This window comes from Tiliqua scincoides, chromosome 1, assembly GCF_035046505.1.
Source record: "Tiliqua scincoides isolate rTilSci1 chromosome 1, rTilSci1.hap2, whole genome shotgun sequence".
NCBI lineage: Eukaryota > Metazoa > Chordata > Lepidosauria > Squamata > Scincidae > Tiliqua > Tiliqua scincoides.
Genome location: NC_089821.1, coordinates 285,415,588 through 285,440,722, shown reverse-complemented (window position 1 = coordinate 285,440,722; position 25,135 = coordinate 285,415,588). Strand labels below are relative to the sequence as shown.

At 46.0% G+C, this 25,135-nt stretch overlaps 1 protein-coding gene across 8 annotated transcripts in view; it reads right to left on the bottom strand.

Moving 5' to 3' along the window:
• The window catches only part of TMEM63C (transmembrane protein 63C), a 98,909-nt gene that overhangs the window by 17,622 nt on the left and 56,152 nt on the right, over positions 1 to 25,135 (bottom strand). For all 8 annotated transcript variants that reach the window (XM_066627685.1, XM_066627666.1, XM_066627676.1 and 5 more), the window contains 9 exons: positions 24,844 to 24,931; positions 16,715 to 16,752; positions 15,049 to 15,191; positions 13,161 to 13,212; positions 8,784 to 8,892; positions 7,694 to 7,767; positions 6,275 to 6,355; positions 3,473 to 3,593; positions 23 to 156 (listed from right to left, as the gene is read on the bottom strand). In XM_066627685.1, the coding sequence (XP_066483782.1) occupies positions 23 to 156; positions 3,473 to 3,593; positions 6,275 to 6,355; positions 7,694 to 7,767; positions 8,784 to 8,892; positions 13,161 to 13,212; positions 15,049 to 15,191; positions 16,715 to 16,752; positions 24,844 to 24,931 (840 nt within the window). The remainder of the gene's footprint in view (positions 1 to 22; positions 157 to 3,472; positions 3,594 to 6,274; positions 6,356 to 7,693; positions 7,768 to 8,783; positions 8,893 to 13,160; positions 13,213 to 15,048; positions 15,192 to 16,714; positions 16,753 to 24,843; positions 24,932 to 25,135) is intronic.

The following is a 25,135-nucleotide window of genomic DNA, read 5'->3' as shown; positions in this document are numbered from 1 at the left end:
ATTGCTAGTACAGGACACTCACGTGGCTGTCATCCTTTCATCCTGGAACGTGACAAAAGCCATGTCGAGGCACTTGAGTGTAATCCGACTGCGTTCGGCATTGAACTCATCGGTCAATTTCTCCTCTAGCTCCCCATAGTACTGCTCAGCATCCACCTACCAGGAAAAATGAAAATAACTTATTTCATCATATGCTATGAAAAGCAACAGCTAATGTTGAATTAAGTTCAAGGTCTTCTGCCCTCATTTATTCTCCAAAGGCTGCATTAATTGCCGGTTTCCCAAAACTCCCAGCAGTGTGGGAGGCAGTGTGAATGACACAGACATCTGTTTAACCTAGAGATTTTTATCTTGGGATTAAAACTATTTGCTCAGTCATATACCAGTAGAAGTATAACACCTAGAGGCCAGACCAGAATAATACTGGTGTCAGACAAAGGTTCATCTACTGCTCCATTCTAACCCAGAAATCGCAGTTGGAATGAGTCAGCTCTCAGAAGAAGGTGCATATGTGCAAATGAGAGTAACTATGTCATAGCCCCTTTAGGCAGACACCACTTGAAAAAAGAATAGCAATAACTATGTCAAGGAGACAGTAATCTCAGCAACAACTGCCCAGATTATACAGGACTTGCAGTATTCCAGTGAGACCTCTAGAAGGTGCTGGTTGAGGCTGGTTTCCAGAATGAAGATGCTGTACACTTTGGGGCAAACTGCATGTCATGTCAAGCACACGCTTATGGCCGATGTGCATATTTTTTGCTCTCTAAATAGCAGATATACAGGGCCAAAAAAGGTCAGGATTACGATGTGCAGGAACTTTAAAGCTTTGCTCCCACTGTGGTCTAGATGTGGCCATCCCATGGTTATCTCTCCAAGGGGTAAAGCTCCCATTGGTGTTTGCTTCTCCTATTTGTCTCTCCTGGGGCAAACAGCAGCTAGAGGGAGTGAGATCTGAGCAAGGACCGTGGGAGGGGAGTGGGTTAGAGGCCTGCCTCCCATGCTGCTGTCCCAATCCAAATTTGGGGTGCCCTGCAGCTGCTATTTGGAAAATTAAAACACAGGTGTCAGCACCAAGCAGATAGTTATTCAAACCTGTGGTATGGACTCAAGTATAAGGCATCTTTATAGTTCATCTCTCAAAATGTTCCCCAGCCAGCACCATGTAGCCAGAGCTTGCTGGAATATTGTAAGTCCTATACAGTGAGTCAGACTAGTGGTCCATCTAGCTCAGTGGTGTCTACATGTTGCCTGGGGGCAGGTCGCCACAGTTCCTGTTGGAGATAATGGGCAAAACACAGAGATAGCAGAAGCGCAAACTGGCAGCTGCAGCATGTGGTGCTCAGAGCACAGGGAAGAACGCCAAAAAAGGAGGCAAGACTCAGGGAAGATCCAGCACCAGAGTCCATTTACAGGCAATATTTACAAGTAGAAGGCAGTTCCAGAAATCAGCAAGCAGAGGCAGTCCAGCAAACAGTTCAAATAGTCAGCAAATCAGGTATCAGTCCAGCAGAGATTCGTGCAGCAACTCACTCCTACAACCCACAGAGTGGAGTGTGCTGGTTGGACATTTATACTCCTGTCAGCCAATGGGAAACACCATGACCTCATCACTGAGGAATGTCATTGCATCACCCTGGGCAGGGATTACATCAGCTTTTCCCATCTCTCCTTGTTCTGTGCAATGACTCAGCACTTTGCCCTGATTGGCCCTTGCCCCATTGTCTGACATTGTCTGCCCCATTGTCTGTCTGTCTGTCTGTCTGCTTACATTTGCTTACATACAACAGCAGTCTGCTAAGCCTGCCTTATCCAGACACCAAATTGCCTTACTGTATGGGGCACATACTGTAACAGTTCCAAACAGGGATTTTTTCCATCCCTACCAGAAAATGCCAGGGATTGAACCTGGGACACTTTGCATGCAAATCAGAAACACAATCCCTGTGATACAAGTCCATCCCATAGGACAGTACATATTCAGCCAAGGACTCACCTTTAATCCCCAAGCCTGAAACACTGAACCCATTTTTCAACACCTTCTCTCTCCCCTCCTTTGTCTTTTTTGTTTTAAGAACAAAACCCCACAAGCTTTTAAATAAAATCAGAATGAAAATAGTGCAGTGTTGCCAGTTTTAACCAAATTGTGGGTCCAACTAGAACTTTCATCTGATTAAAGAAATCTTATTAGATTAATCTAATTCATTTTAATAAATTATAGCCACATACATTTACACATGACTAAAACAATAGTTTTGAAGGAAAAAACCATGTTTTGTTTTTAGAAGAGGCATTCCTTTCGATGTGAATGGGAAGGCCAGATTAGAAGGCCTTTTTTAAAGTGGGGCTTTTTGGCTGCAGGTTTTGTAAGTATAAGTACTTATCTTCAAAATAAACAATGGATTGTTAAGAAATGTGTTGCCCAATTAATCTGGGGTGTTTTTCAGTCAATTAAAAAAAGGTTTTATTTGCTTAATAGTTCCCAAACTTACCTGGGTCACAATGCCCCAATGGCCTCTTCTTCTCAGTTGTATCAGGAGCCTCCATCATCTCAAATCTCATGAGATCCAAGATGGTGGAATCTTACAAGATTTGGTGTGATCAAAGATGGCAGCACCCAAGTCTCACGATTTGGGCACAACCATTTTAGATCTTGTGAAATTTCACAAGAGAACAGAACCTGGGGGAAAGGTAGGATGGGTGACCAGGGACATTCCACAACACCCTTGTGTGCACACCCTAAGGCAATGATTTTCAACCTTTTTTGTCTCATGGCACACTGACAAGGTACTAAAATTGTCAAGGCACACCATCAGTTTTTGACAATTGACAAGGCACACCATGCTGTTGGTGGGGGGCTTATATCCCCCAATGGTCCTATTAATAAATGACCCTCCACCAAACTCCGGCGGCACACTGGGGACCATTCGTGGCACACTGTGGTTGAAAATTCCTGCCCTAAGGTGTCATGATGCATTCTTTGAGCACTACATATCTAACCAATTAATCATTTAAAAAGTTGTAGCCATGGTCCCTAACCCCTACTGAAGATCAGTTGTGTAGCAGTTAAAAGCACAAGCTGCAACTCCACAGCTCAAATTTCAGTTCTGCCATAAACTCAGTGGCAGACCTCAAAAAGGCCCTTCTATTTGCCAGATGCAAGTGAGTGGCAACAAGATACAGGTATCATGTTGTCTTGAGTGCTCTCTGATGCATCTGGTGGGCAACTGTGAGGTACAGGAAGCTGGACTAGATGGGTCCTTGGCCTAACCCAGCAGGGCTTATGTTCTTGTCACCAGGATCTTCTTCCATTTATTTTCACAAGGAGACATTTCACCTGATTGAAAGAGACTGTCTCTAGCTCAGTTTGGTAGCTGGCAGGTAAGCAAAGCAATGGAGTGATGATGATAAAATGCCCTTTTCCAATATCAGGCATTCAGTAATTATCAGTGATCGAGTGACCTCCTCCTACCTCTTCAAACCCACAGATACGGCAACAGAAAATACGGGAACAGGGGTGGATCTTGATCATGATTTTACCCTCCTTCTGAGCCTTGGTGGTGAAGTAAAGTCTCCCCTTCATTGCCTTGCGCCTGCAAAAATCAAAATTAAAGAGAAAATTTAATTTCTTCTTTACATTCAGGGTTATATGTATGCTATGCATGTGTAACTGTAGTGAAAAAGGATGTCATGTAGTGTCCTCAGAATCTTGCAGTTCATATTTTTAAAAAATAGTGTCTAGCATTTATGGCTATGCAGATATGGGCCTTGTGCATGTGCAAGCTGTTCCTAGTGAAAGCTCAAAAAGGAAGGATGGTTAAGCAAGGTTGCATTATTCATGGGCTGGATCACCTTGTCTCTCTGCTGTAATTATAAATCCCCTGATTATACTCAAGAGCAGGGGTGCTCACACTTTTTTTTGGCTTGAGAGCTACTTTGAAACCCAGCAAGGCCCGGAGATCTACCAGAGTTTTTTTTACAATGTTCGCGCCATCATAACATATAACATTTATGTGTACAATGTATGTTGGTGTACCTTGCATAACCGCATAAGCCAATATTGCACAACACAACGTCAGCTTCCAAAGTCAACCTGCACTCCTTCTACAACCCACAAACCCTTCCTGCCTCAGGTGCTCTTATATCCCTGAGGGCCCTATTGCCTTCAAGTGGCTGCAGCTGTGCAGCACACTCTGCTGGATGCCCAGGCCTGACCCTTAAAGGGGCCACTGCTGACACCACATCTACCCCCTCACCAGATCTTCCTCCTTTCCAATACAAGTGGGGGGGGGGCAGATCTCCATACATACCAGTGCAAAAACAGGGGAAAGGTGTGGGGGAGGGAAGATCTCTATATAGACATCACAGTAAGACCAGTGCAAAACCCCTTGCACACAGAACCAACAGATGGAAGTTGGGGGGGGGCAGATCTCCATACATACCAGTGCAAAAACAGGGGAAAGGTAAGTCAGCCCCAGTAGAGTCAACGGGGCTTCATCCCAGGGATGCATGGACAGGAGAGCAGCTGCTCTGCCTGTCTACTCAGGAGTCAGCCCCAGCAGAGTCAAGGGGGCTTCATCCCAGGGATGCATGGACAGGAGAGCAGCTACTCTGCCTGTCTACTCAGGAGTCAGCCCCAGCAGAGTCAAGGGGGCTTCATCCCAGGGATGCATGGACAGGAGAGCAGCTACTCTGCCTGTCTACTCAGGAGTCAGCCCCAGCAGAGTCAAGGGCGCTTCATCCCAGGGATGCATGGACAGGAGAGCGGCTGCTCTGCCTGTCTACTCAGGAGTCAGCCCCAGCAGAGTCAAGGGGGCTTCATCCCAGGGATGCATGGACAGGAGAGCAGCTACTCTGCCTGTCTACTCAGGAGTCAGCCCCAGCAGAGTCAAGGGGGCTTCATCCCAGGGATGCATGGACAGGAGAGCAGCTACTCTGCCTGTCTACTCAGGAGTCAGCCCCAGCAGAGTCAAGGGCGCTTCATCCCAGGGATGCATGGACAGGAGAGCGGCTGCTCTGCCTGTCTACTCAGGAGTCAGCCCCAGCAGAGTCAAGGGGGCTTCATCCCAGGGATGCATGGACAGGAGAGCGGCTGCTCTGCCTGTCTACTCAGGAGTCAGCCCCAGCAGAGTCATGGGCACTTCATCCCAGGGATGCATGGACAGGAGAGCGGCTGCTCTGCCTGTCTACTCAGGAGTCAGCCCCAGTAGTGCAGCCCAAGAGCAGCCCCCCAACATGGCTCTGGCTCTAATAAGGCACCCTCCCCCCCTTCTCAGACCAGCCTCGCCTCTGCTCTCTGCCTCCACAAAAGGGGGCCAGGCAGAGGGCAGTCCTGCTGCAGAACGCCCCCGCATTACAAGAGCAGCCCCCGACGCAGGGACTGCAGCTGAGGCTCTAACAAGGTGCCCCCAGGGAGGGCTGCACAGAGGCCCGGCCGCTCACCTCGCTCCTTGCCTCAGCAGCGCTGCCTCTCCCGCGCCAGTTTGGAGAGACAGGGCTCCGGGATCGACTCATTTTGTCTCAAGATCGACTGGTAGATCGCGATCGACGTACTGAGCACCCCTGCTCAAGAGAATCTTACTGCATATAGCCTGGATGATCACGTCACTCATTGTAATGGCCTTGAAGATACACTCATGCTGTGAGGCAATGACAGCTGGCAGCAAGCATCTTCTTGAAACTGGACAGTTTAGGATTCCATAAATCCATATCTTGTAGATATAAACCTTACTGATCGCCATCTCTTCTTGTGGCGCTATATTAACTGAATGACACATGCTACTTTAACAGATTAGCATGCGACATTCAGTTAATATCGTGCCACAAGAAGAGATGGGGATCAGTAAAGTCTACATCTGCAAGATATGGATTGCTTTGACTTGAATATGGTCTCTTTGACTTGTGTACAGACTGGACTAGACCTCTATATCCCGACAACTTCCTACAGTTCTAGTTTCTTCAGCTACCGCCTCAGTGTATGGAGACACATGTAAACAAAGGCAGGCTGAGAGTATTATGCTCGTTCCAGCATTATGATGTCAGCACTTGCATTTTCAAGGGATGATATGGAATCAGTCAAAGAATTGGCCACAGTTAAAAAGGTCACACAAGCTTATCGCAAGGTGGTGTCACTCTTATCCTGATGGTTGACATTCTTTGGGGTTGATATTCTGTGAAGAGGCTCTAGCACTGCCTCTGTGCATGAGAATTTTGGACTACTGGTGCACAGTATACCAAGGAGCTCAGATAATCCAGATCCCAGCAAAACACCCACCTCTCTGAATCCAGCTTCATCAGTTTGCGAACATCTGAGCAGAACTGGACACCAGTCACTGTGCAGCTGGGGTAAGCCTCGCTGTGAGGAGAGACACATGCAGGCAAAACATCTTTATGCATAACAGACCTGCTTCCTTGGTAAAAGTTGCTCTACTGCCTCCTTAGGGCCCAATCCTATCCAATTTTCCAGCACCAGTGCAGTCACAATGCAGCCCCAAGATAAAGGAACAAATGTTCCCATGCCTTAAGGAGGCCCCTGTGATTGCTGCCCCACAACAAGATGCAGTGCATGCCCCGTTGGCACAGCTGCACGGGCACTGGAAAATTGAATAGGATTGGGCCCTTAATCACTAAGAGCCCAATCTTATCCTCCCCACCCCCCAGTGGTGCAGCTCCATCAAAAAAGAGTGTACTGTATTCAGTGGGGGCAGTGAACCAGGAGGCTCCAAATGTGATTTAAATCTCCGTAAACCTCCTGTTCCACAGTGGGTCTCCGTGGACCTGCGCCAGCTACAGTGCTGGCGCAGGTCCACGGAGAACAAAGGGGTGGGGAGGCTGCCAAAAGGGAAGATGGGATCTGATATATACCATCAGTATATCCACCCCCTCTCATAGCCTCTCCTCTCCGTTCCTCCCCCTCTACAGCCATACCTGCTCTGTGTCCAACAACAGACGTGAAGTGCTAATGTCTCTCGTGGCGGCGCTCCCAAAATTGTCCCTTGTCACCCCAGCCCAGTGTTTCGAACCAATATGAAGCACACTATTTATTTATTTACTTAATTAAATTTGATTTTGTCATGGAGGGGGGCTAGAAAACCCTCTTTGATCCCAGGTAGCAGATGCCTTACTTATGCCACTTTGTGCATATTTTAATCATTTAATCCTTAGTGTGCTTTTTGTTGCTTTTGTTAAAAAAAATGGAGCACAGTAATTTGCCTTCAGTCAGTGAACATTAGCAGGTGGGAAAGGGAAGGCAATGGGTGAGATACAGTGAGAGGCAAAGATGACAACCCATATAGCCTATATTTATTTAAAAAACGTATATCCCACTTGTAAAAATAGCTCACAAAAGCTCACAACATTTTGTAAATCAACAGAACACACAATTAACTAATATTAATACAATTACCAAGGCAGAAAGAATAAGATAACAGAAGGACAAATTTTGACAGCATGAAAATCAGAAAGTCAAATCAGGTAAGCCTGAAGCCCAGTTTTAGCAGATATAGGGTCAGAGCCTGGCAAGCCTCCTTAAAGGAGGGTGTTTCTCAAGATTAGTGCCACCACTAAAAAGGCCCTGCTCTTAATAAACATCTGCCATACCTCTTTAGTGGAAGTACAGGAAGCAGAACTTTAGGTGCCAAGCAGAGTGAGAGATGGGATGCTTATGAATGAGAGCACTGTGAGTTGTACTTACTGGAAGTGCTTGATGACAAGGTTGGGGTCCGTGATCTCTTTGGGAATCTTAGTAACCATTAGTGTTCGGGCCACCTGAGGCAGGAGAAAGAGTGAGTGCTTGACATGGAGACTAGACTCTATTTCCGATAAGCAAGTTTATAATTCTCACCACTAAATCTCAATTCAGCAATTAGATTCTTGGAATATTGTTACTAAACAGAATAAACTCTAGACTTGGCATAAATTTTTCACACCCAGTTACTTATTTTCCATGCTTTATTCTGTTAGTTCAGGTATGGGCAAGCCAATTGTTCATTGCCCACGGGAGCAGAAGGATTGGAACACCAGGAATGCAAGTATGTAGGATCAGGTGGGGAGAGATTGGAATGGGTGCAAGGCAAGGAACCGCTCCCCCCTACACAAACAATTGATATAAAGTTAACTAACCTGCTAGGTTGGTTTATGGCTGGGCTGAAATGTCAACAGTTCTCCCTGAGCAAAGTTAAACATTCTAAGCATGAGATCATAACAGCTCCAACATTTTGCAATTGGATCAGTCCATTCATGGGGTTAACTAGAGCGGCTGCTTTGAGTGACGGGCTGGGAGAGGCAGCAAACTGACAGAGAGTGTCCTGTGCCTGCCTGCCTGCCACCTCTCCTGGGCCACCGCTTGTTTCGCCTGGTCACTGCCGTGCACTCTCCAAGTAAGAGGAGGATGAGCGCACGGCTTACCTGGAGTTAGAGGAGGAATTAGCCACTGCAGTCACCTCTGTGCTACTGTCACTTACATGGCTGTCTATACATTGGCATGGTAGGGAGGATGTTGGGAGCAGAGAGGTTCCACTCCTAGTATTCTCCCTGCCCAGAAAGTTTGGAGGAGGCAGTGGGAGAACTGGGATTGGGGAAGTGCATCTGCATTCTGGTGGTGGGAAGTGGAACGTGCTACTGCTTTGGGGAGGTGGACTGCTTTGGGCTGGACCTGTTCGTAATCAACTTTGGGTCCAAGTAGCCCCCTTGGACAGAGGCAGGAAATTGCAAGTTTCTCACTCTTCACTGTCTCTTGGAAAGAGCATAAGGGGAAGTGGGAAAGGAGCTCCTGTGTTTCTAACCTTCTCATTTTCTTTGTATTCCAGCTGGACAGAGTGATGAGCCATGGAGAGGACGGTGATAATGAAATAGAGGAGGGCAAAGATACTGTGCAACCACAAGAGATGGTCGCTGCAAGAGACAAAAGAAAAATATGGGTCAAACTGGCAAAGTGAGGGACCTTGTCGAGAAGATAAAGAAACAGCCACCAGTTCTGGAGGCATACCAACTGTTTCCATGGCACTCACAGGAAAAAAAAAAAAAGTCCACTAGCAACAAATAGCAGGTTCTGTCTGCGTCACAGGCTCCATTTTCACATCACAATATCACAGAGCCATGGGGAGAAGGACAGGTCAGAAGGAACCTAAGTGAACCCAGGTTAAACATGATCCCTTGAAGTGCCTTAATGGGGATCATGTCTCCTGGTGCTCATAAGTACCAGGAGTCAAACCCAAAGTTCATATTAGGTTCAGGATTTCTTGCCTGACTCTGAGATAGTAACACAATAACTATGATATTAGTTAGCAGGGGAGGGAAAGGGCCACAGAAAGGTCAACTTTTTTGTTATTAATATTAATATTTCCCCTTTATTTTTCCCCATGCCTATATAAAGTTCTTTCAAATATAGCCAATCTTTGTAGTTCTGAGAGCCAATGGCAGCAAAACCCAGAACACTGCTTGATGCCGTCTCAGGTTCACCATCGCTGCAGATATAAATGGAAAAAAAAGCTGGATCAGTGCAGGCTGCATCTACAGCAGGCTGAAGGAAGATGGTGGCAGGCTCAGGGTGAAGGGTACACCAAATCTGCCACCCTTTTGCCCTCCCTGCAATCTGTTGCCCATGCAGCTCGCATCACCCCCACCTAATGGGTGGACCATCCCTGCTAAGAGCCACTGATGGAAATTAGGAGGAAATGTTTGTTTCTAGTGAGATCGAATAAGGCATTTGGCCACTTCCAGTTGGCCACTTCCAGTCCACATTTTGGTATGAGTTGGAGACCCTATAAAGCTGAAAAACAGTGCAACAGGATAAGACCGGGGAAAATAATCACAAATTATTATTAAGAATATTTAGATATCACCTTTCAATAAGAGTAATTCACACAGCAAAATAAATCAATAAATGGTTCCCTATCCCCAAAGGGCTCACAATCTTAAAAAAAAAAAATTACCTTCTTCCAAAAGACAAAGATTTTGGGACAACTCTACAGCACTGAGCGAGGTACGCCCCCTCAGCACCACATCTCCAGCAAGTGTTGGAAGGTGTACCTTTCTCATATGGGGTGTCCCATATGTCCCAAATAATATTTTATTTAGTAGAATTTATATCCCGCCTTTCCACTCCGGAAAGGAGCACTCAAGGCAGCTAAATAAGTTTAGCCTTTTCTGCTGAATAAGTTACAAACCCAGGATCTATACAGAAATTTTTGACAATAATATTTCACTGCAGAGGTTGAATTTGGCAGAGTAGCTCCTTGTTCCAGGCCTCTGTCAAATATGAAATGTCTGCAGCCAGCTGACGGTGTCAGCAGTAATAAGGATATCTGTCCTGGAGTCCATACACATAGAAGAGATTAAAAAGGTTGAGATATAAGCACGGGGTCCGAACACTTGAATTTCAGTTGTATGAATTGCCAATTAGCTGAACTTGGAAGTGAAAACTGATGTTTGAGATGATCAAAAGAGAAGAAAACTCCAGTGGAAACAATTAACTGGTCTAAGATCTGAATTTTAGAGATCCATGTGGACCAACAAGGGAAACCACGCCGTTTTTCATTTAGGGTTCTGCCACACAGTTAATCTTTCATGAGTGAATGGACAGATATTTAATTGCTGACCTAAGGCCAGCCAGGCTGATCAAATAGCAGATACAGGGGATAGTGCCAGTGAACCTTTCAGTGTGATGGAACCCAAAGCTTGCCAACCTCTCAGAGGTGCCAGAGAATGTATCTCTAGTGAGCCAAGATGGAAGAATAGGAAAATTTAGCAAGATCCAGTGAGGAATTGATGAAAGCAAGTAGGCTTTATGATTCAAAGCTACACTGGAGAGATTAAAGTTTCAATTCAATGGGAGCTGCATCTCTGCCCAAGGCAGCTTGGATTGTTTCTCAGACCAGGGACACTCCACGTTTAATTGCTCCAACCTAAGAAAATAACACATAGGAATATGTGTAGAAAGGCCCCTCAAAACATACCTATCGGCCTCCCTGGGCCTTAGAAGGCTTTCCAGAGGCCTTAGAAAACTACTTCTGGTTTCACAAAAATCAGAACATCTTCAGAAGGCCTTCTGAGGCCCAGGGAGACAGTGTGCGGCCTCTCCGGGCCCCAGATGCCTCCTGAATGCAGGAGATAGACCCCAACCATGGATTCAATTATCCACAGGTTTTGGTATCCACAGGGGCAGGAGTCATGGAATGGACCCCCCCCCCCCCAATGGATACCTAGGTCCAACTGTACTGCCAGAAAGAAATCCAAAGCAATCTATCAAGGAAATCAAAGCTGGAACAGATCGGTCAGGTTCATTCATAAATAGTAGGGCACTGACAGCATATAATTGCAGTTTATATTCATATTTACCTACCTTCGGGCTCTTAATAAGAGCCGTATACTCTTGCTCATCTTATGGCCATTAAAATAATTTTAGAATGCCAAACAAGCAAAGTACTAGGGATTACTTAGGAATATCAAATTACACTTAGGAAACAAGAGTAAGTAGAATTTCTCAGCTGTCTTGATTTCTCTAACATATGCATATCTAAATAGAAGAAAGTCCCATTGTGTTCAATGGAGCTTACTCCCAGGTAAATGTGCACAGAATTGCAGTTTGGATGTACTACAATGTCCATTATGTGTATCCACAGAGGCTGCTGGCTACTGGAGCTGAAAAGGTAGGTTATGCTCCTGCGCAAGTTGGTGTACCATGGAGTGCCAGTTGGTCTACCGCAGCCCTGATCTTGCAGTATCAGAAAATGCGTATCGGAGAGTCACCCCAAAATATTGTTCCCCATTCATGAGACCTCCTCAGGATCTCTTGCTGCAAAGCAAAGAAAGTTTACGATAAAGGCATAAGGGCACGCTGGAACCTGCAATGGGGTTCCCAGAGACTGGTGTGCTCCCTCCAACTAATATACAATCAGGAGGCAAAGCCAGCACATTCTTAAGTAACAATGAGATAAATGTTATGAGATTGCCTTGATCTAATTTTTCTGGAACCCCCACAATCCATAGGTTTTTATGATAGGAGCATCCTTCTAAACTAGTCATTTTAATCTTCAGTGCTCAATTTTCTTTATGTAATTCCACAATGGCTGATCTTGAAGTTTGATTTTGCTCTTCAGCCCCTGAAATGCAACCTCCACTTATCCACCCTTTCCTCCAATTGACCAATTTTGGTATGAAGTGTAGAAATGACATTCTCTGCAACCTTTCTGAATAACATGTTTTCCTTGTATCCAGGAGAGGTGGTAACTATGGGTACAGAGAGGCAGGAGCTCTGGAAAATTTTCAGCCACCAATACTGTTTTGGGGGCCTGGTTGTTTTTTTTAATTGCATCATAAAAGTCACAAATAGAGGCTTTCCCTTTGTTTTTCCTTTAAAAAAAAAAGAATCAGAAATGTCAAAAAAGATAAAAAATTACCAACTCCCATCACTGAGTAATGAAGGGGAGGGAATTCTTCAAACAGGACTCATCATTCACTTTACACTTACCCTGACATTTTACTCAAGAGGGCTACTCACATGGAAAGCTCATAACATGTTATCTTATCTGTCCATCATTTTAGTCACTTCTCAAATGCAGCAAGAAGATAATAAACTGTTAAAAACCCCTGCCGCCAAAGCAATGCAAGTTATGACTAATGATATTAGGGGAAGAGAAGAGTGTCCAAGAGAGCTACCCAGATGGTTTGTTTTGCCCTAGAATTGTTCTTGGAGGCCATTTGGGTAAGGAGCTTACAGCATGGCATCTGTTCCATTTGCCATCTTGGCCGGAAATCACAAAGGTCAAGTTAGAAAATGTCATAGTGCAGAAAAAGAGTAATCTTGAATTGGTTAGCTTCAGGGCATAGGAATTTTCCCAAGATTTCCTGCAGTGTACAGTGCTGATTGTTTCAATATTCCCCCCGCCCACCCCCTTCCTTCTTTTGCTGGGGACGGGGATGTCAAAACCCTTTCCTGCTTGACGTTCATTTGCATCTTCATTGCCCATACCAGTGAGACAGCACAAGTGTGGACAAAGGGCATCAAGTAAAAAGACATCTTTACTACTGATCCAAGACATGTGCATGAAGGACTGTTTCTGCATAAAGGTGCCTCATCTATCTGCCTGCCTGCCCCCTCCCCCAGCATTCATCATGACAAGCAACAAAGAACGTATCTCAGAGGAACCGGAATCACATACTCTTTTGGTACATTGACAATTGTAGTTCGGCCAAAGCTAGCAGGATTCGTTCCTGAAGAGAGAGGGAGAGAGACAAAGAGTTCAAAGTTATTTTTTTTTCCATTTCTCTTTTTGCCACAATGTTGTTGCATTCATTATACTGCATTACAAAATTTGAACTATTTTGTGTTCATCTGAATATTTTGATGTTTATTAATTATGGCGGGGTGCCCAAACCCCAGCCTAGGAGCCATTCACAATCCTTAGGGACTCCCAATCCGGCCCACAGGGAGCCCCCAATCTCCAATGAGCCTCTGGCCCTCCAGAGACTTGCTGGAACCCGTGCTGGCCTGACGTAACTGCTCTCAGCGTGAGGGTGACTGTTCAACCTCTTGTGTGAGCTGCAGACCAAGGGCTCCCTCCCCTGCTTGCTGTTTCATTTATGTGATGTAGCAGCGGCAGCAAAGGAAAGGTTGGCCTTGCTTTGTGCAAGGCCTTTCATCTGTCTGAGCTATTGCAAGACCTCCATTCTTTCATATAAGTTCCATCTCTAATATATTCATTTATGTAAATTTATTCAAATTTGAAATGTAAATTAATATTTTTCCTGTCCCCCAACACAGTGTAAGAGAGATGATGTTGCCCTCCTGCCAAAAAAATTTGGACACCCCTGAATTATGGTGTGAGGATTTCAAAAATGCCAGTATTTTTGGCATAGCATTAATAGTTTAACCACAATTTACGCTATGCAGTTGCATTAGACTACCTGTATTGCATTAGGTAATAGGATAATAACTTAAAAAGTTTGGATGATACAAAAAACCAAGGTCAACAGTGGAACCAGTGCCTCTGAATTATATAAGAAATATTAAAAGTGCAACACAAACAGTTTTTGTTCCTAGTGTTATGTCTAAAACATTAAGCATAGCCAAATGATAATATAATTAATTTTGTGCTTTCAAAATACTGGGCTGAACAGCTGATTAACCAGCTGAACATACTCTCATCACCTGCCATCTTACCTGTTAATCTAGGGATGGTCAACCGAAGGCCAGCAGGCACAATCAGCCCCTGGAAGCAATTTTATCTCCCTCTCCAACCCATCTCCCAGGTCCCTCTGCTGAATTTCAGTCAAGGTGGTAGTTAAACATTTTCCTCACAAGACAAGAATCTTTGTCATTTTCTTTTTTTCTATCGATTCTTTTATTGCATTGTTCTTTTTATACTTCAGAAAGGCAAAGGAATCATTGCCAAGCTGCCTCTTGAACAGATTTTTTAGAAAGCACATTTGTTCCTCAGATCCCTAATCAATGTGCTATTCAGTATGCACATTTATATCCCACGCTTCCACCAAGGAGCTAAGAGTGGTATAAATGGATGGGGCTACCCCCTGCCTTTATTCTCAGAACAACCCTGTGCAATGGGTTAGACTGAGAAAGAACGACTGATTCAAAATCACCCAGTGAACTCCATAGCTCCAGCAGGGATTTGTACCCAGGTCTTCCCAGTCTAGGCCCAACATTCAGTCCACTACACCACATCAGCTCTCACCAGCACTAGTCTCATATCAGACTCTTTGTGATCCATACCTGTGAAGCCCTTGCAGTTGAGGTTGGTTTGCTAACCCTGGGCTAGCAAATGAAGGGTCAAAACTTGCAATCAACTACTCACAGTTTTAATTATTTTAAACATCCCAACAATTGAGGAAGGGGCCCATGGCTCAGGGGCAGAGCATGCACTTTGCTTAGAAGATCTCTGGCATCTCCAGGTAGGGCAGAGAAAAGGAGAGCTGCTGCCGTGCAGTGTTGACAATACTGAGCTAGGCAGACCAATGATTCAACATGCTGCCAAGCTCTGTGCCCTGCCCATCATGCCATCATGCCCTCAGTAGATTCAGAATGTCACGTACCCAGGAGGTTCCCAGAGAAGTTGACGGGGAGTATGACAGCCACAGAAAGAACACAGATGATAGTTTGCAGCACTAGGATGTGTCGCTGGAAGGAGAGGTACGTGGTGGCATCAATCCCACATTTGCTTTGGATTTCTTCATCCCTGAAGGACATGTGGAGAAATGAGGGCGTGTCAATGCAGAGTCAAACAATATCATCAACCTTTTCCCCTTCCTCTTTCAGTGACAAATCTACACCAAAACAACCCAGATCACATTCCCAGTTTTCCCTGTGAGTCAGCCCAGCCCAGCCCAGCCCAGCACAGAATGAACATGCAGTGTGATGCACAAAACACAGCAGCAACCTTACTGTGTTTTAGGTGGATTTTTACCTTAGTTATATTCACTAGAAATATAAACGTGACCAATGAAGAAAGAATACACTGAAGTCAATATCTGCTTTTTCCAGGCAAATGCTAGCTGGATTGGGGCCCCTGTTCAGAGTGGAACTGCAGAGAAGTTAGGGGGGCCTTGATACTATTTCCTGATGCTGCAGTTCTGATTGGAGACAAGTCTCAGTGTGGTTGCTATCAGTGAAAGAAAAACTGACGCAATCCTAACCAACTTTCCAGCACCAAGGTAAGGACAATGCAGCTTCAAGATAAGGGAACAAACATTTCCTTACCTTGAGGAGGCCTCCATGACTACCCCCCAACTGCAGCATGCAGCACATGCCCCACTGGCAAAGCTATGTCAGAAAAAACTCCACAGTCAGGGAATTAGAGGACAGGTCCTCTCCTGGATTGAGAACTGGTTGGAGGCCAGGAAGCAGAGAGTGGGTGTCAATGGGCAATTTTCACAATGGAGAGAGGTGAAAAGCAGTGTGCCCCAAGGATCTGTCCTGGGACCGGTGCTTTTCAACCTCTTCATAAATGACCTGGAGACAGGGTTGAGCAGTGAAGTGGCTAAGTTTGCAGATGACACCAAACTTTTCCGAGTGGTAAAGACCAGAAGTGATTGTGAGGAGCTCCAGAAGGATCTCTCCAGACTGGCAGAATGGGCAGCAAAATGGCAGATGCGCTTCAATGTCAGTAAGTGTAAAGTCATGCACATTGGGGCAAAAAATCAAAACTTCACATACAGGCTAATGGGTTCTGATCTGTCTGTGACAGATCAGGAGAGAGATCTTGGGGTGGTGGTGGACAGGTCGATGAAAGTGTCGACTCAATGTGCGGCGGCAGTGAAGAAGGCCAATTCTATGCTTGGGATCATTAGGAAGGGTATTGAGAACAAAATGGCTAATATTATAATGCCGTTGTACAAATCTATGGTAAGGCCACACCTGGAGTATTGTGTCCAGTTCTGGTCGCCGCATCTCAAAAAAACACTCAAAGACGCGTGTTGAGTCAAATCTGCAGATGCACAATCTGTGGATTTTGACGTCTGTATATTATTTTTATACAAGGTTAAATGGAACACTAATCAGAATTGGTGAGCAGAAAGGGAGAACTGTATAACTAAAGACCACCTCTCCCCATTCCCATTAAGAGAGAATATCTGGTGGCGAGAATGGCTTGTTGTAAAAGACACCATAAACATGATTCTTATTGAAGATGACATCACTATATAACCAGGCAGAGTTAAAGACACGGATGGCAGTCAGCACCCAAGAGGGACATGTACTCACTTCATCTGGTAGATTGAATGGAGCCAGGAGCAGAATCCCTAGAAGGGAAGTTTGAGAAACAGGATAAACTGAGGTCAATTAGACAAGAAGAAATCAATATCTGGAGACATTCATTTGCATCTTAAAGACATTAGGTCTATATCTGAGCCTGCAGCTGTGCTGGAAACGATATGGTACAGGGCAAAGTAGAGGAGGCATGATCTCCTAGAACTGGGGTCAGCAACCTGTGTTTTCAGAGCCACATGCGGCTCTTTCAGTCCTCTAATGCGGCTCCTCAGTCGGGGCTGGAAGCAGGGCGCCTTTCCCTTGCCCGCCGCCCAGCCAGCCCAGCCCCGAGGGCACCTCACTCCGGCGCGATGTGCTGCGGGCTCTGGCTGCTGGTAAGTGCGGGGCCAGGGCGCCGCTCCTCCCTACAAAGCTGCAGCTCCTTCCCTGCAATCTCCTTCCCTCCTTCCCTGCAGCTCCTTCCCTGCAAAGCGACCCCCGCGCGCACAGCAGCTCCTTCCTCGGCAGGCAGGCAGGGGCAGCGGCGCTCTCCTGGACCTGCTCTCCGTGCCCCACTGTGAGCAGGCGCCCGCAGGCACCCCACTGCGAGCAGGTGTGGGGGGGCAGCCGGGCACCTCTTTCCTGCACTCTTCCTTCCTTTGCCCTGCAGCGGGCAAGGGGCTGAATGGAAGAGGCGAGGCTGGTCGGAAAAGCACGGGAGACGCAGCGCTGCTGAGGCGATGGGCAGGAAGGAGCGAGGTGAGCTGCACTCGTGTCCACACTTCCCTGGGAGGAAGCCCCGTTGACTCTACTGGGGCTGACTTCTGAGCAGACAAGGAGAGGTGCCGCTCTCAAGCTGCACTCATGTCCACACTTCCCTGGGAGGAAGCCCCCTTGACTCTACTGGGGCTGACTTCTGAGCAGACGGGGAGAGGCGCCGCTCTCAAGCTGCACTCCTGTCCACACTTCCCTGGGAGGAAGCCCTGTTGACTCTTCTGGGACTGACTTCTGAGGAGACTCTTCTGGGACTGACTTCTGAGGAGACTTTGCCACATAAACTGTGGCAAAAGAAATGTAAGAAGGTGATACTGGAGGCCAAGCGAGACTATGAGGGACTCATGGCCAGCAACATTAAGGGGAATAATAAAAGCTTCTTCAAATATGTTAGAAGCAGGAAACCCGCCAGAGAAGCGGTTGGCCCTCTGGATGGTGAAGGAGGGAAAGGGGAGATAAAAGGAGACTTAGAGATGGCAGAGAAATTAAATGAGTTCTTTGCATCTGTCTTCACGGCAGAAGACCTCGGACAGATACCGCTGCCCGAACGGCCCCTCCTGACCGAGGAGTTAAGTCAGATAGAGGTTAAAAGAGAAGATGTTTCAGACCTCATTGATAAATTAAAGATCAATAAGTCACCGGGCCCTGATGGCATCCACCCTAGAGTTATTAAGGAATTGAAGAATGAAGTTGCAGACCTCTTGACTAAGGTATGCAACGTGTCCCTCAAAACGGCCATGGTGCCAGAAGATTGGAGGATAGCAAATGTCACGCCTATTTTTAAAAAGGGAAAGAGGGGGGACCCGGGAAACTATAGGCCGGTCAGCCTAACATCCATACTGGGTAAGATGGTGGAATGCCTCATCAAAGATAGGATCTCAAAACACACAGACGAACAGGCCTTGCTGAGGGAGAGTCAGCATGGCTTCTGTAAGGGTAAGTCTTGCCTCATGAACCTTATAGAATTCTTTGAAAAGGTCAACAGGCATGTGGATGCGGGAGAACCCGTGGACATTATATATCTGGAGTTTCAGAAGGCGTTTGACACGGTCCCTCACCAAAGGCTACTGAAAAAACTCCACAGTCAGGGAATTAGAGGACAGGTCCTCTCGTGGATTGAGAACTGGTTGGAGGCCAGGAAGCAGAGAGTGGGTGTCAATGGGCAATTTTCACAATGGAGAGAGGTGAAAAGCGGTGTGCCCCAAGGATCTGTCCTGGGACCGGTGCTTTTCAACCTCTTCATAAATGACCTGGAGACAGGGTTGTGATCCAGAAGGATCTCTCCAAACTGGCAGAATGGGCAGCAAAATGGTAGATGCGCTTCAATGTAAGGAAATGCAAAGTCATGCACATTGGGACAAAAAATCAAAACTTTACATACAGGCTAATGGGTTCTGAGCTGTCTGTGACAGATCAGGAGAGAGATCTTGGGGTGGTGGTGGACAGGTCGATGAAAGTGTCGACCCAATGTGCGGCGGCAGTGAAGAAGGCCAATTCTATGCTTGGGATCATTAGGAAGGGTATTGAGAACAAAACGGTTAGTATTATAATGCCGTTGTACAAATCTATGGTAAGGCCACACCTGGAGTATTGTGTCCAGTTCTGGAAGCCGCATCTCAAAAAAGACATAGTGGAAATGGAAAAGGTGCAAAAGAGAGCGACTAAGATGATTACGGGGCTGGGGCACCTTCCTTATGAGGAAAGGCTACGGCGTTTGGGCCTCTTCAGCCTAGAAAAGAGACGCCTGAGGGGGGACATGATTGAGACATACAAAATTATGCAGGGGATGGACAGAGTGGATAGGGAGATGCTCTTTACACTCTCACATAATACCAGAACCAGGGAACATCCACTAAAATTGAGTGTTGGGTGGGTTAGGACAGACAAAAGAAAATACTTCTTTACTCAGAGTGTGGTCGGTCTGTGGAACTCCTTGCCACAGGATGTGGTGCTGGCGTCTAGCCTAGACGCCTTTAAAAGGGGATTGGACAAGTTTCTGGAGGAAAATCCATTATGGGGTACAAGCCATGATGTGTATGCGCAACCTCCTGATTTTAGAAATGGGTTATGTCAGAATGCCAGATGCAAGGGAGGGCACCAGGATGAGGTCTCTTGTTATCTGGTGTGCTCTCTGGGGCATTTGGTGGGCCACTGTGAGATACAGGAAGCTGGACTAGATGGGCCTATGGCCTGATCCAGTGGGGCTGTTCTTATGTTCTTATGAGAGAGGCAGACGATGTCCCCTGGTTCTGGTGTTATGTGAGAGTGTAAAGAGCATCTCTCTATCCACTCTGTCCATCCCCTGCATAATTTTGTATGTCTCAATCATGTCCCCGCTCAGGCGTCTCTTTTCTAGGCTGAAGAGGCCCAAATGTAGCCTTTCCTCATAAGGAAGGTGCCCCAGCACCTACAAGAGGAGGCTACATTATAAAAATGGGACCTGTAAGAGGGGAGCGCATTATAAAAGTTGCATATACAAGAGGGGAGTGCATTATAAATTGGGACATATAAGGGGGAGTAATAACTACAAACCTCTTTATTGTATTGAAAAATACTAGTCATTAGATTTTGTATTTCATTGTACCTCTTTTACATTACTGTGGAAAAGACACAAAGATGACTATTTACTGTTGGTCAGGATTTTCTGCTAGGGAGGGCACCAGCCCAAGTCTTGCCTATAGCACCAAATTGGCTAGTGCAGGCCCTGGGAAAATAAATTAGTATTTAATTTAAATGTATTTTATTTTAGCTCTTTCATTTTTTATATGTAATTCTAAATTTAAGATTATGGTGATCTTGTAACATTAAAATATGTTACATATTGTTTTCTCTGTAGCAGTTCATTCATTTCAAAAATGCAACACACTATAGTTTTTTTATACATAGCATAAAGGTAAAAAAAAACTATATATGCAGTGTTATCTTCATTTTAGATGTCAAAAGGGTTTTGTGGCTCCCGAGGTTTTCTTTTCTCCGGAAAACGGGTCCAAATGGCTCTTTGAATGTTTAAGGTTGCCAACCCCTGTCCTAGAAAATGTTGTCTAGAATAAAAAATGTATAAAGGAATCTGGAATTAAGTTAGTCAGATTTTGGTTGAATCTTAGAGGCAAGATGACTGATTATGCAATAGCCCTTTGTCTTTTCCATACATTTTCACTGAAATACCCAGTACTAGCTATCTTCAAAGATCAGAGTCTTGGCTAGATGGACCATTTGCCTCAGTGTAGAATATTGAAATTCCACCTTTCCTCCCATAAAATGGGATGTTCAAGGTAGCTAACAACAACTAAAATACAAAATTTCAGTAAAATAAAATAAAGCACACAATCCCAATGGTTAAAAACAGCAAATCAGTAATAAAACAAACAATAAAAGACAGCAAGGCAGTAAAAACCAGCAGCAACTGATAAAACACAGAGCAATCAATGGACAGTATACAGTATATATCAGTGGTTCTCACGCATTTAGCATCGGGACCCAATTTTCAGAATGAGAATCTGCCAGGACCCACCGGAAGTGATGTAATGACTGGAAGTGACATCATGAAGCAGGAACATTTTAACAATCCTAGGCTGCAATCCTACCTCCACTTAGCCAGGAGTAATTCCCATTTACTATCATTGTTAAAAGATTATACATAGTAGCTTGTTAAAAGTAAAGGTCTGTAACACTTCCCCACATGCAGTCACATACCATGGTAGCATCAAGTCTAATATATTAAAAATCAAATATTGAAATGAATGGGGACCCACCTGAAATTGCCTCATGACCCACCTAGCAGGTCCTGACCCACTAGGTGGGTCGCAAGCCAATTTCAGATGGGTCCCCATTCATTTCAATGTGTCTTTTATTTTTGATATATTTGACTTGATGCTACCATGGTATGTGACTGCATTGGGGGAAATGTTAAAGACCTGTATTTTCAACAACTTATTCCTACGTAAGAGTGGATAGGATTGCAGCCTTTGGGATATTTGGGGAATTTTTAAAAAACAAATCAGCAATTGCTTGGGAGGGTTAGGAACTTTATTTTAAATAAAGTTTTGAACTTATACTTATTGTAAACTTTTAATTTACTGAATTAATTTGATTTTGTCATATGGGGGTGTTAAAAGTTTTCCTGCTTGACGATATCACTTCTGGCCATGACATCACTTCCAGTTTAATGACATCATATCCGGTGAGTCATGACACATTATCATTCTGAAAAGGGGGTACCAGTGCTAAAAAGTTTGAAAACCACAGATATAGTATACAGGTGCAGCCTATTTATCCACGGAATTTTTATCTGCCCAGCTTCTTCCTCATCATTGGCCTCCCCAGCCTTTATGAAGTTCCTGGCTCCACCCCTCTCACCCAGTCATCCTGTGCATCTGGTCCTGGAACCAACTCCGCCCTGCTGCCTGAGTCTACGGGGAGGTTTGTCACCAGCTGAGCGGCTCTGCGCCCCGGCCTGCCTCTTGCTCTTCCTCCCCGTCTGTCTCCCCGCCGCTCTGCTCCTGGCTGAGCTGCCCCAGCCGAGAAGACCTGGCGGTGTCCACGGGGGGAGGCGCCCTCCCTGGGGGTGCCACTTGCAGGCCGGTGTGCTTTCCCACTCGTCCTCCCCCACTGGACCCAGCCGCGGGGCTCCCTTCCCCACCTCCCAGGCGGCTGCAGGTGAGGCGAGGTGCAGCCATAGTTGGAGCCGCGTTGTTGTGGGCGGGGGGCCGGGCACCTCCCAGGGGGTTGCTCTTCCCCCTGCCCCCAGCTCCCGGCAGTGCCTGGTCATCTGTGGGGGTTGCCGGGGGTTTGCGCCCACTGCCGGCCAGGGCTCTCCCCTGTCCATCCCCCTTGCACCCTTGCAATTCAGGGAGGAGTGCCTATCTGGGGGCTGCTCCTCCTCCCACCCATGGCTCCCTGCCAGCCCTGGCAGCCCGCAGGTCCACCCTCCCGCAGGTCCACCCTCCGCCTCCCGTGGCTCTCCCACACCTGTCCTACGCACCCCCTGCACCTCCAGGTAAGGCAGGGGCTGGCCAAGCAGCAAGCCCCTGACAGGAGTGTTTGCCAAATTCCCCCCCCCCCCCCCACATCGTGCAGGCAATCAGGGACACAAGCAAGCCTTCCCACCAAGCAAAGCATGAGATTTAGCCTACAATCCTCTCCACTCTTTCCTGGGAGTAAGCCCCATTGACTACAATGGGGCTTACTACAATTGACTACAATGGGGCTTACTTCTTAGTAGAAATGCATAGGGCTTTTAAAAGATCAGCATCCCAACTGTGAAAGAAGCCAGGCAGCTGGCAATGGGGAGGGCTGAGTACGGAGGGGAGGGGATTGATAACAGGAGACCTGGAGACAGGGGTGAGCAGTGAGGTGGCTAAGTTTGCAGACAACACCAAACTTTTCCAAGTGGTGGAAGACCAGATGTGATTGTGAGGAGCTCCAGAAGTATCTCTCCAAACTGGCAGAATGGGCAGCAAAATGGTAGATGCGCTTCAATGTAAGGAAATGCAAAGTCATGCACATTGGGACAAAAAAATCAAAACTTTACATACAGGCTAATGGGTTCTGAGCTGTCTGTGACAGATCAGGAGAGAGATCTTGGGGTGGTGGTGGACAGGTCGATGAAAGTGTCGACTCAATGTGCGGCGGCAGTGAAGAAGGCCAATTCTATGCTTGGGATCATTAGGAAGGGTATTGAGAACAAAACGGCTAGTATTATAATGCCGTTGTACAAATCTATGGTAAGGCCACACCTGGAGTATTGCATCCAGTTCTGGTCACCACATCTCAAAAAGGACATAGTGGAAATGGAAAAGGTGCAAAAGAGAGCGACTAAAATGATTACTAGGCTGGGGCACCTTCCTTATGAGGAAAGGCTATGGCGTTTGGGCCTCTTCAGCCTAGAAAAGAGACGCCTGAGGGGGGACATGATTGAGCTATACAAAATGATGCATGGGAAGGATAAAGTGGATAGAGAGATGCTCTTTACACTCTCACATAACACCAGAACAAGGGGACAGTCACTAAAATTGAGTGTTGGGAGGGTTAGGACAGACAAAAGAAAATATTTCTTTACTCAGCGTGTGGTTGGTCTGTGGAACTCCTTGCCGCAGGATGTGGTGACGGCATCTGGCCTGGATGCTTTTAAAAGGGGATTGGACAAATTTCTGGAGGAAAAATCCATTATGGATTACAAGCCATGAAGTGCATGTACAACCTCCTGATTTTAGAAATGGGCTATGTCAGGTGCAAGGGAGGGCACCAGGATGCAGGTCTCTTGTTATCTGGTGTGCTCCCTGGGGCATTTGGTGGGCCGCTGTGAGATACAGGAAGCTGGACTAGATGGGCCTATGGCCTGATCCAGTGGGGCTGTTCTTAACAGCTGCCTTAGTTTCCTTCCATCCGGAAGTGTCAGGTTGCAGCCTCTTTGTGTAACTCTATGGGATTTAGCACAATGCGTTTTTTGCTAATCGCGCTGAGTCACGTATTGGCACAAACGCGGATAAATAGGCTCCACCTGTATAACAGTATATAAATAAATATATATGTAAATATGAATATGATTATATAAAGTAACAGTATATAAATAAAAACTAAAAACAGGACATTTGGGGGATGCCAAGTGGAAGATGAACATCTTTGCTGGAAGGTTAACAGGGAGGGTACTAATCTTAACTGAAAATGGAGGGAGTTCCAAAGTTGAGGCACCACTGAAGAGAACATTGTACTCCTTGTGGCCGTCAATCTGGCCTCAGCCAAGGATAGCACATACAGCTAGATCCTCGCTGATGGGGAGCCAGTTGGTAAGGAAGAAGGTGATTCTTTAGAAGTTACAATAGTCGAGATCACCAAGAAATGTACCAGCATAGTTTTGTCCAACTGATTCAAGTATAGCCACAGCTGGTGCACCAACTTTAACTGGGAAAAGTCTCCCCCACCCCTGCCACCTGCTGATCCAGGAGGAACAATGAGCCCAGGAGGATTTCAAGCTGCGAACTTGCTAGTGCAGAAGGAATGCAACCCAATTCAGAGCAGGGTAATAGTCCAATTTGGCATTTTTTTCATAAATATGTCCCATCGAACAATATCATCAGATGATGGGAGTAACTAACAGTCTCAGGAAAAGCAGGATGCCAATGACACGAAAAGTAATCTGTGGAGATCATTAGGGCACCAGTATTACATCCTCCTTGTTCTATTGCTTCATGGTATTAATTACATGGCTACAAAGCTACGGCAACAGGTGGGCTTCCTATACAGTCTGAAATGTCCACAACTCCTTCCCAGCAAACATAATATCTGGTTGAAACATTTGATACATAATACCTGGTTAATACAGTGACAGCCACAGCGTAATAGCTTCTCCTGCAGTCCCCACTGAAACTTACCACGTCTTTGTTATCCGCATCCAGTGGACTGGTCTCTGATGGAGATTTCTCCTTTTCACTTTGCTCCCCATAGAAGAGAGATGTCAGGCTTCCCGCATATTGAGAAAGGGAAAGTGTATGAGAGGGACAAAAACAGGAAGGAAATTAGGGATGGGGAAAGAGCAGAAAAGGGAAAAGTGTAGATCAAGGGCATAATGAAGAAGGAAGGAAAAGAGGAAAAAATATTATTTTGAGCATAACTTTAAGGATCTAGTTCTTTCTTGCATCTATGCTAATTCCTAGGAAAGCTGCC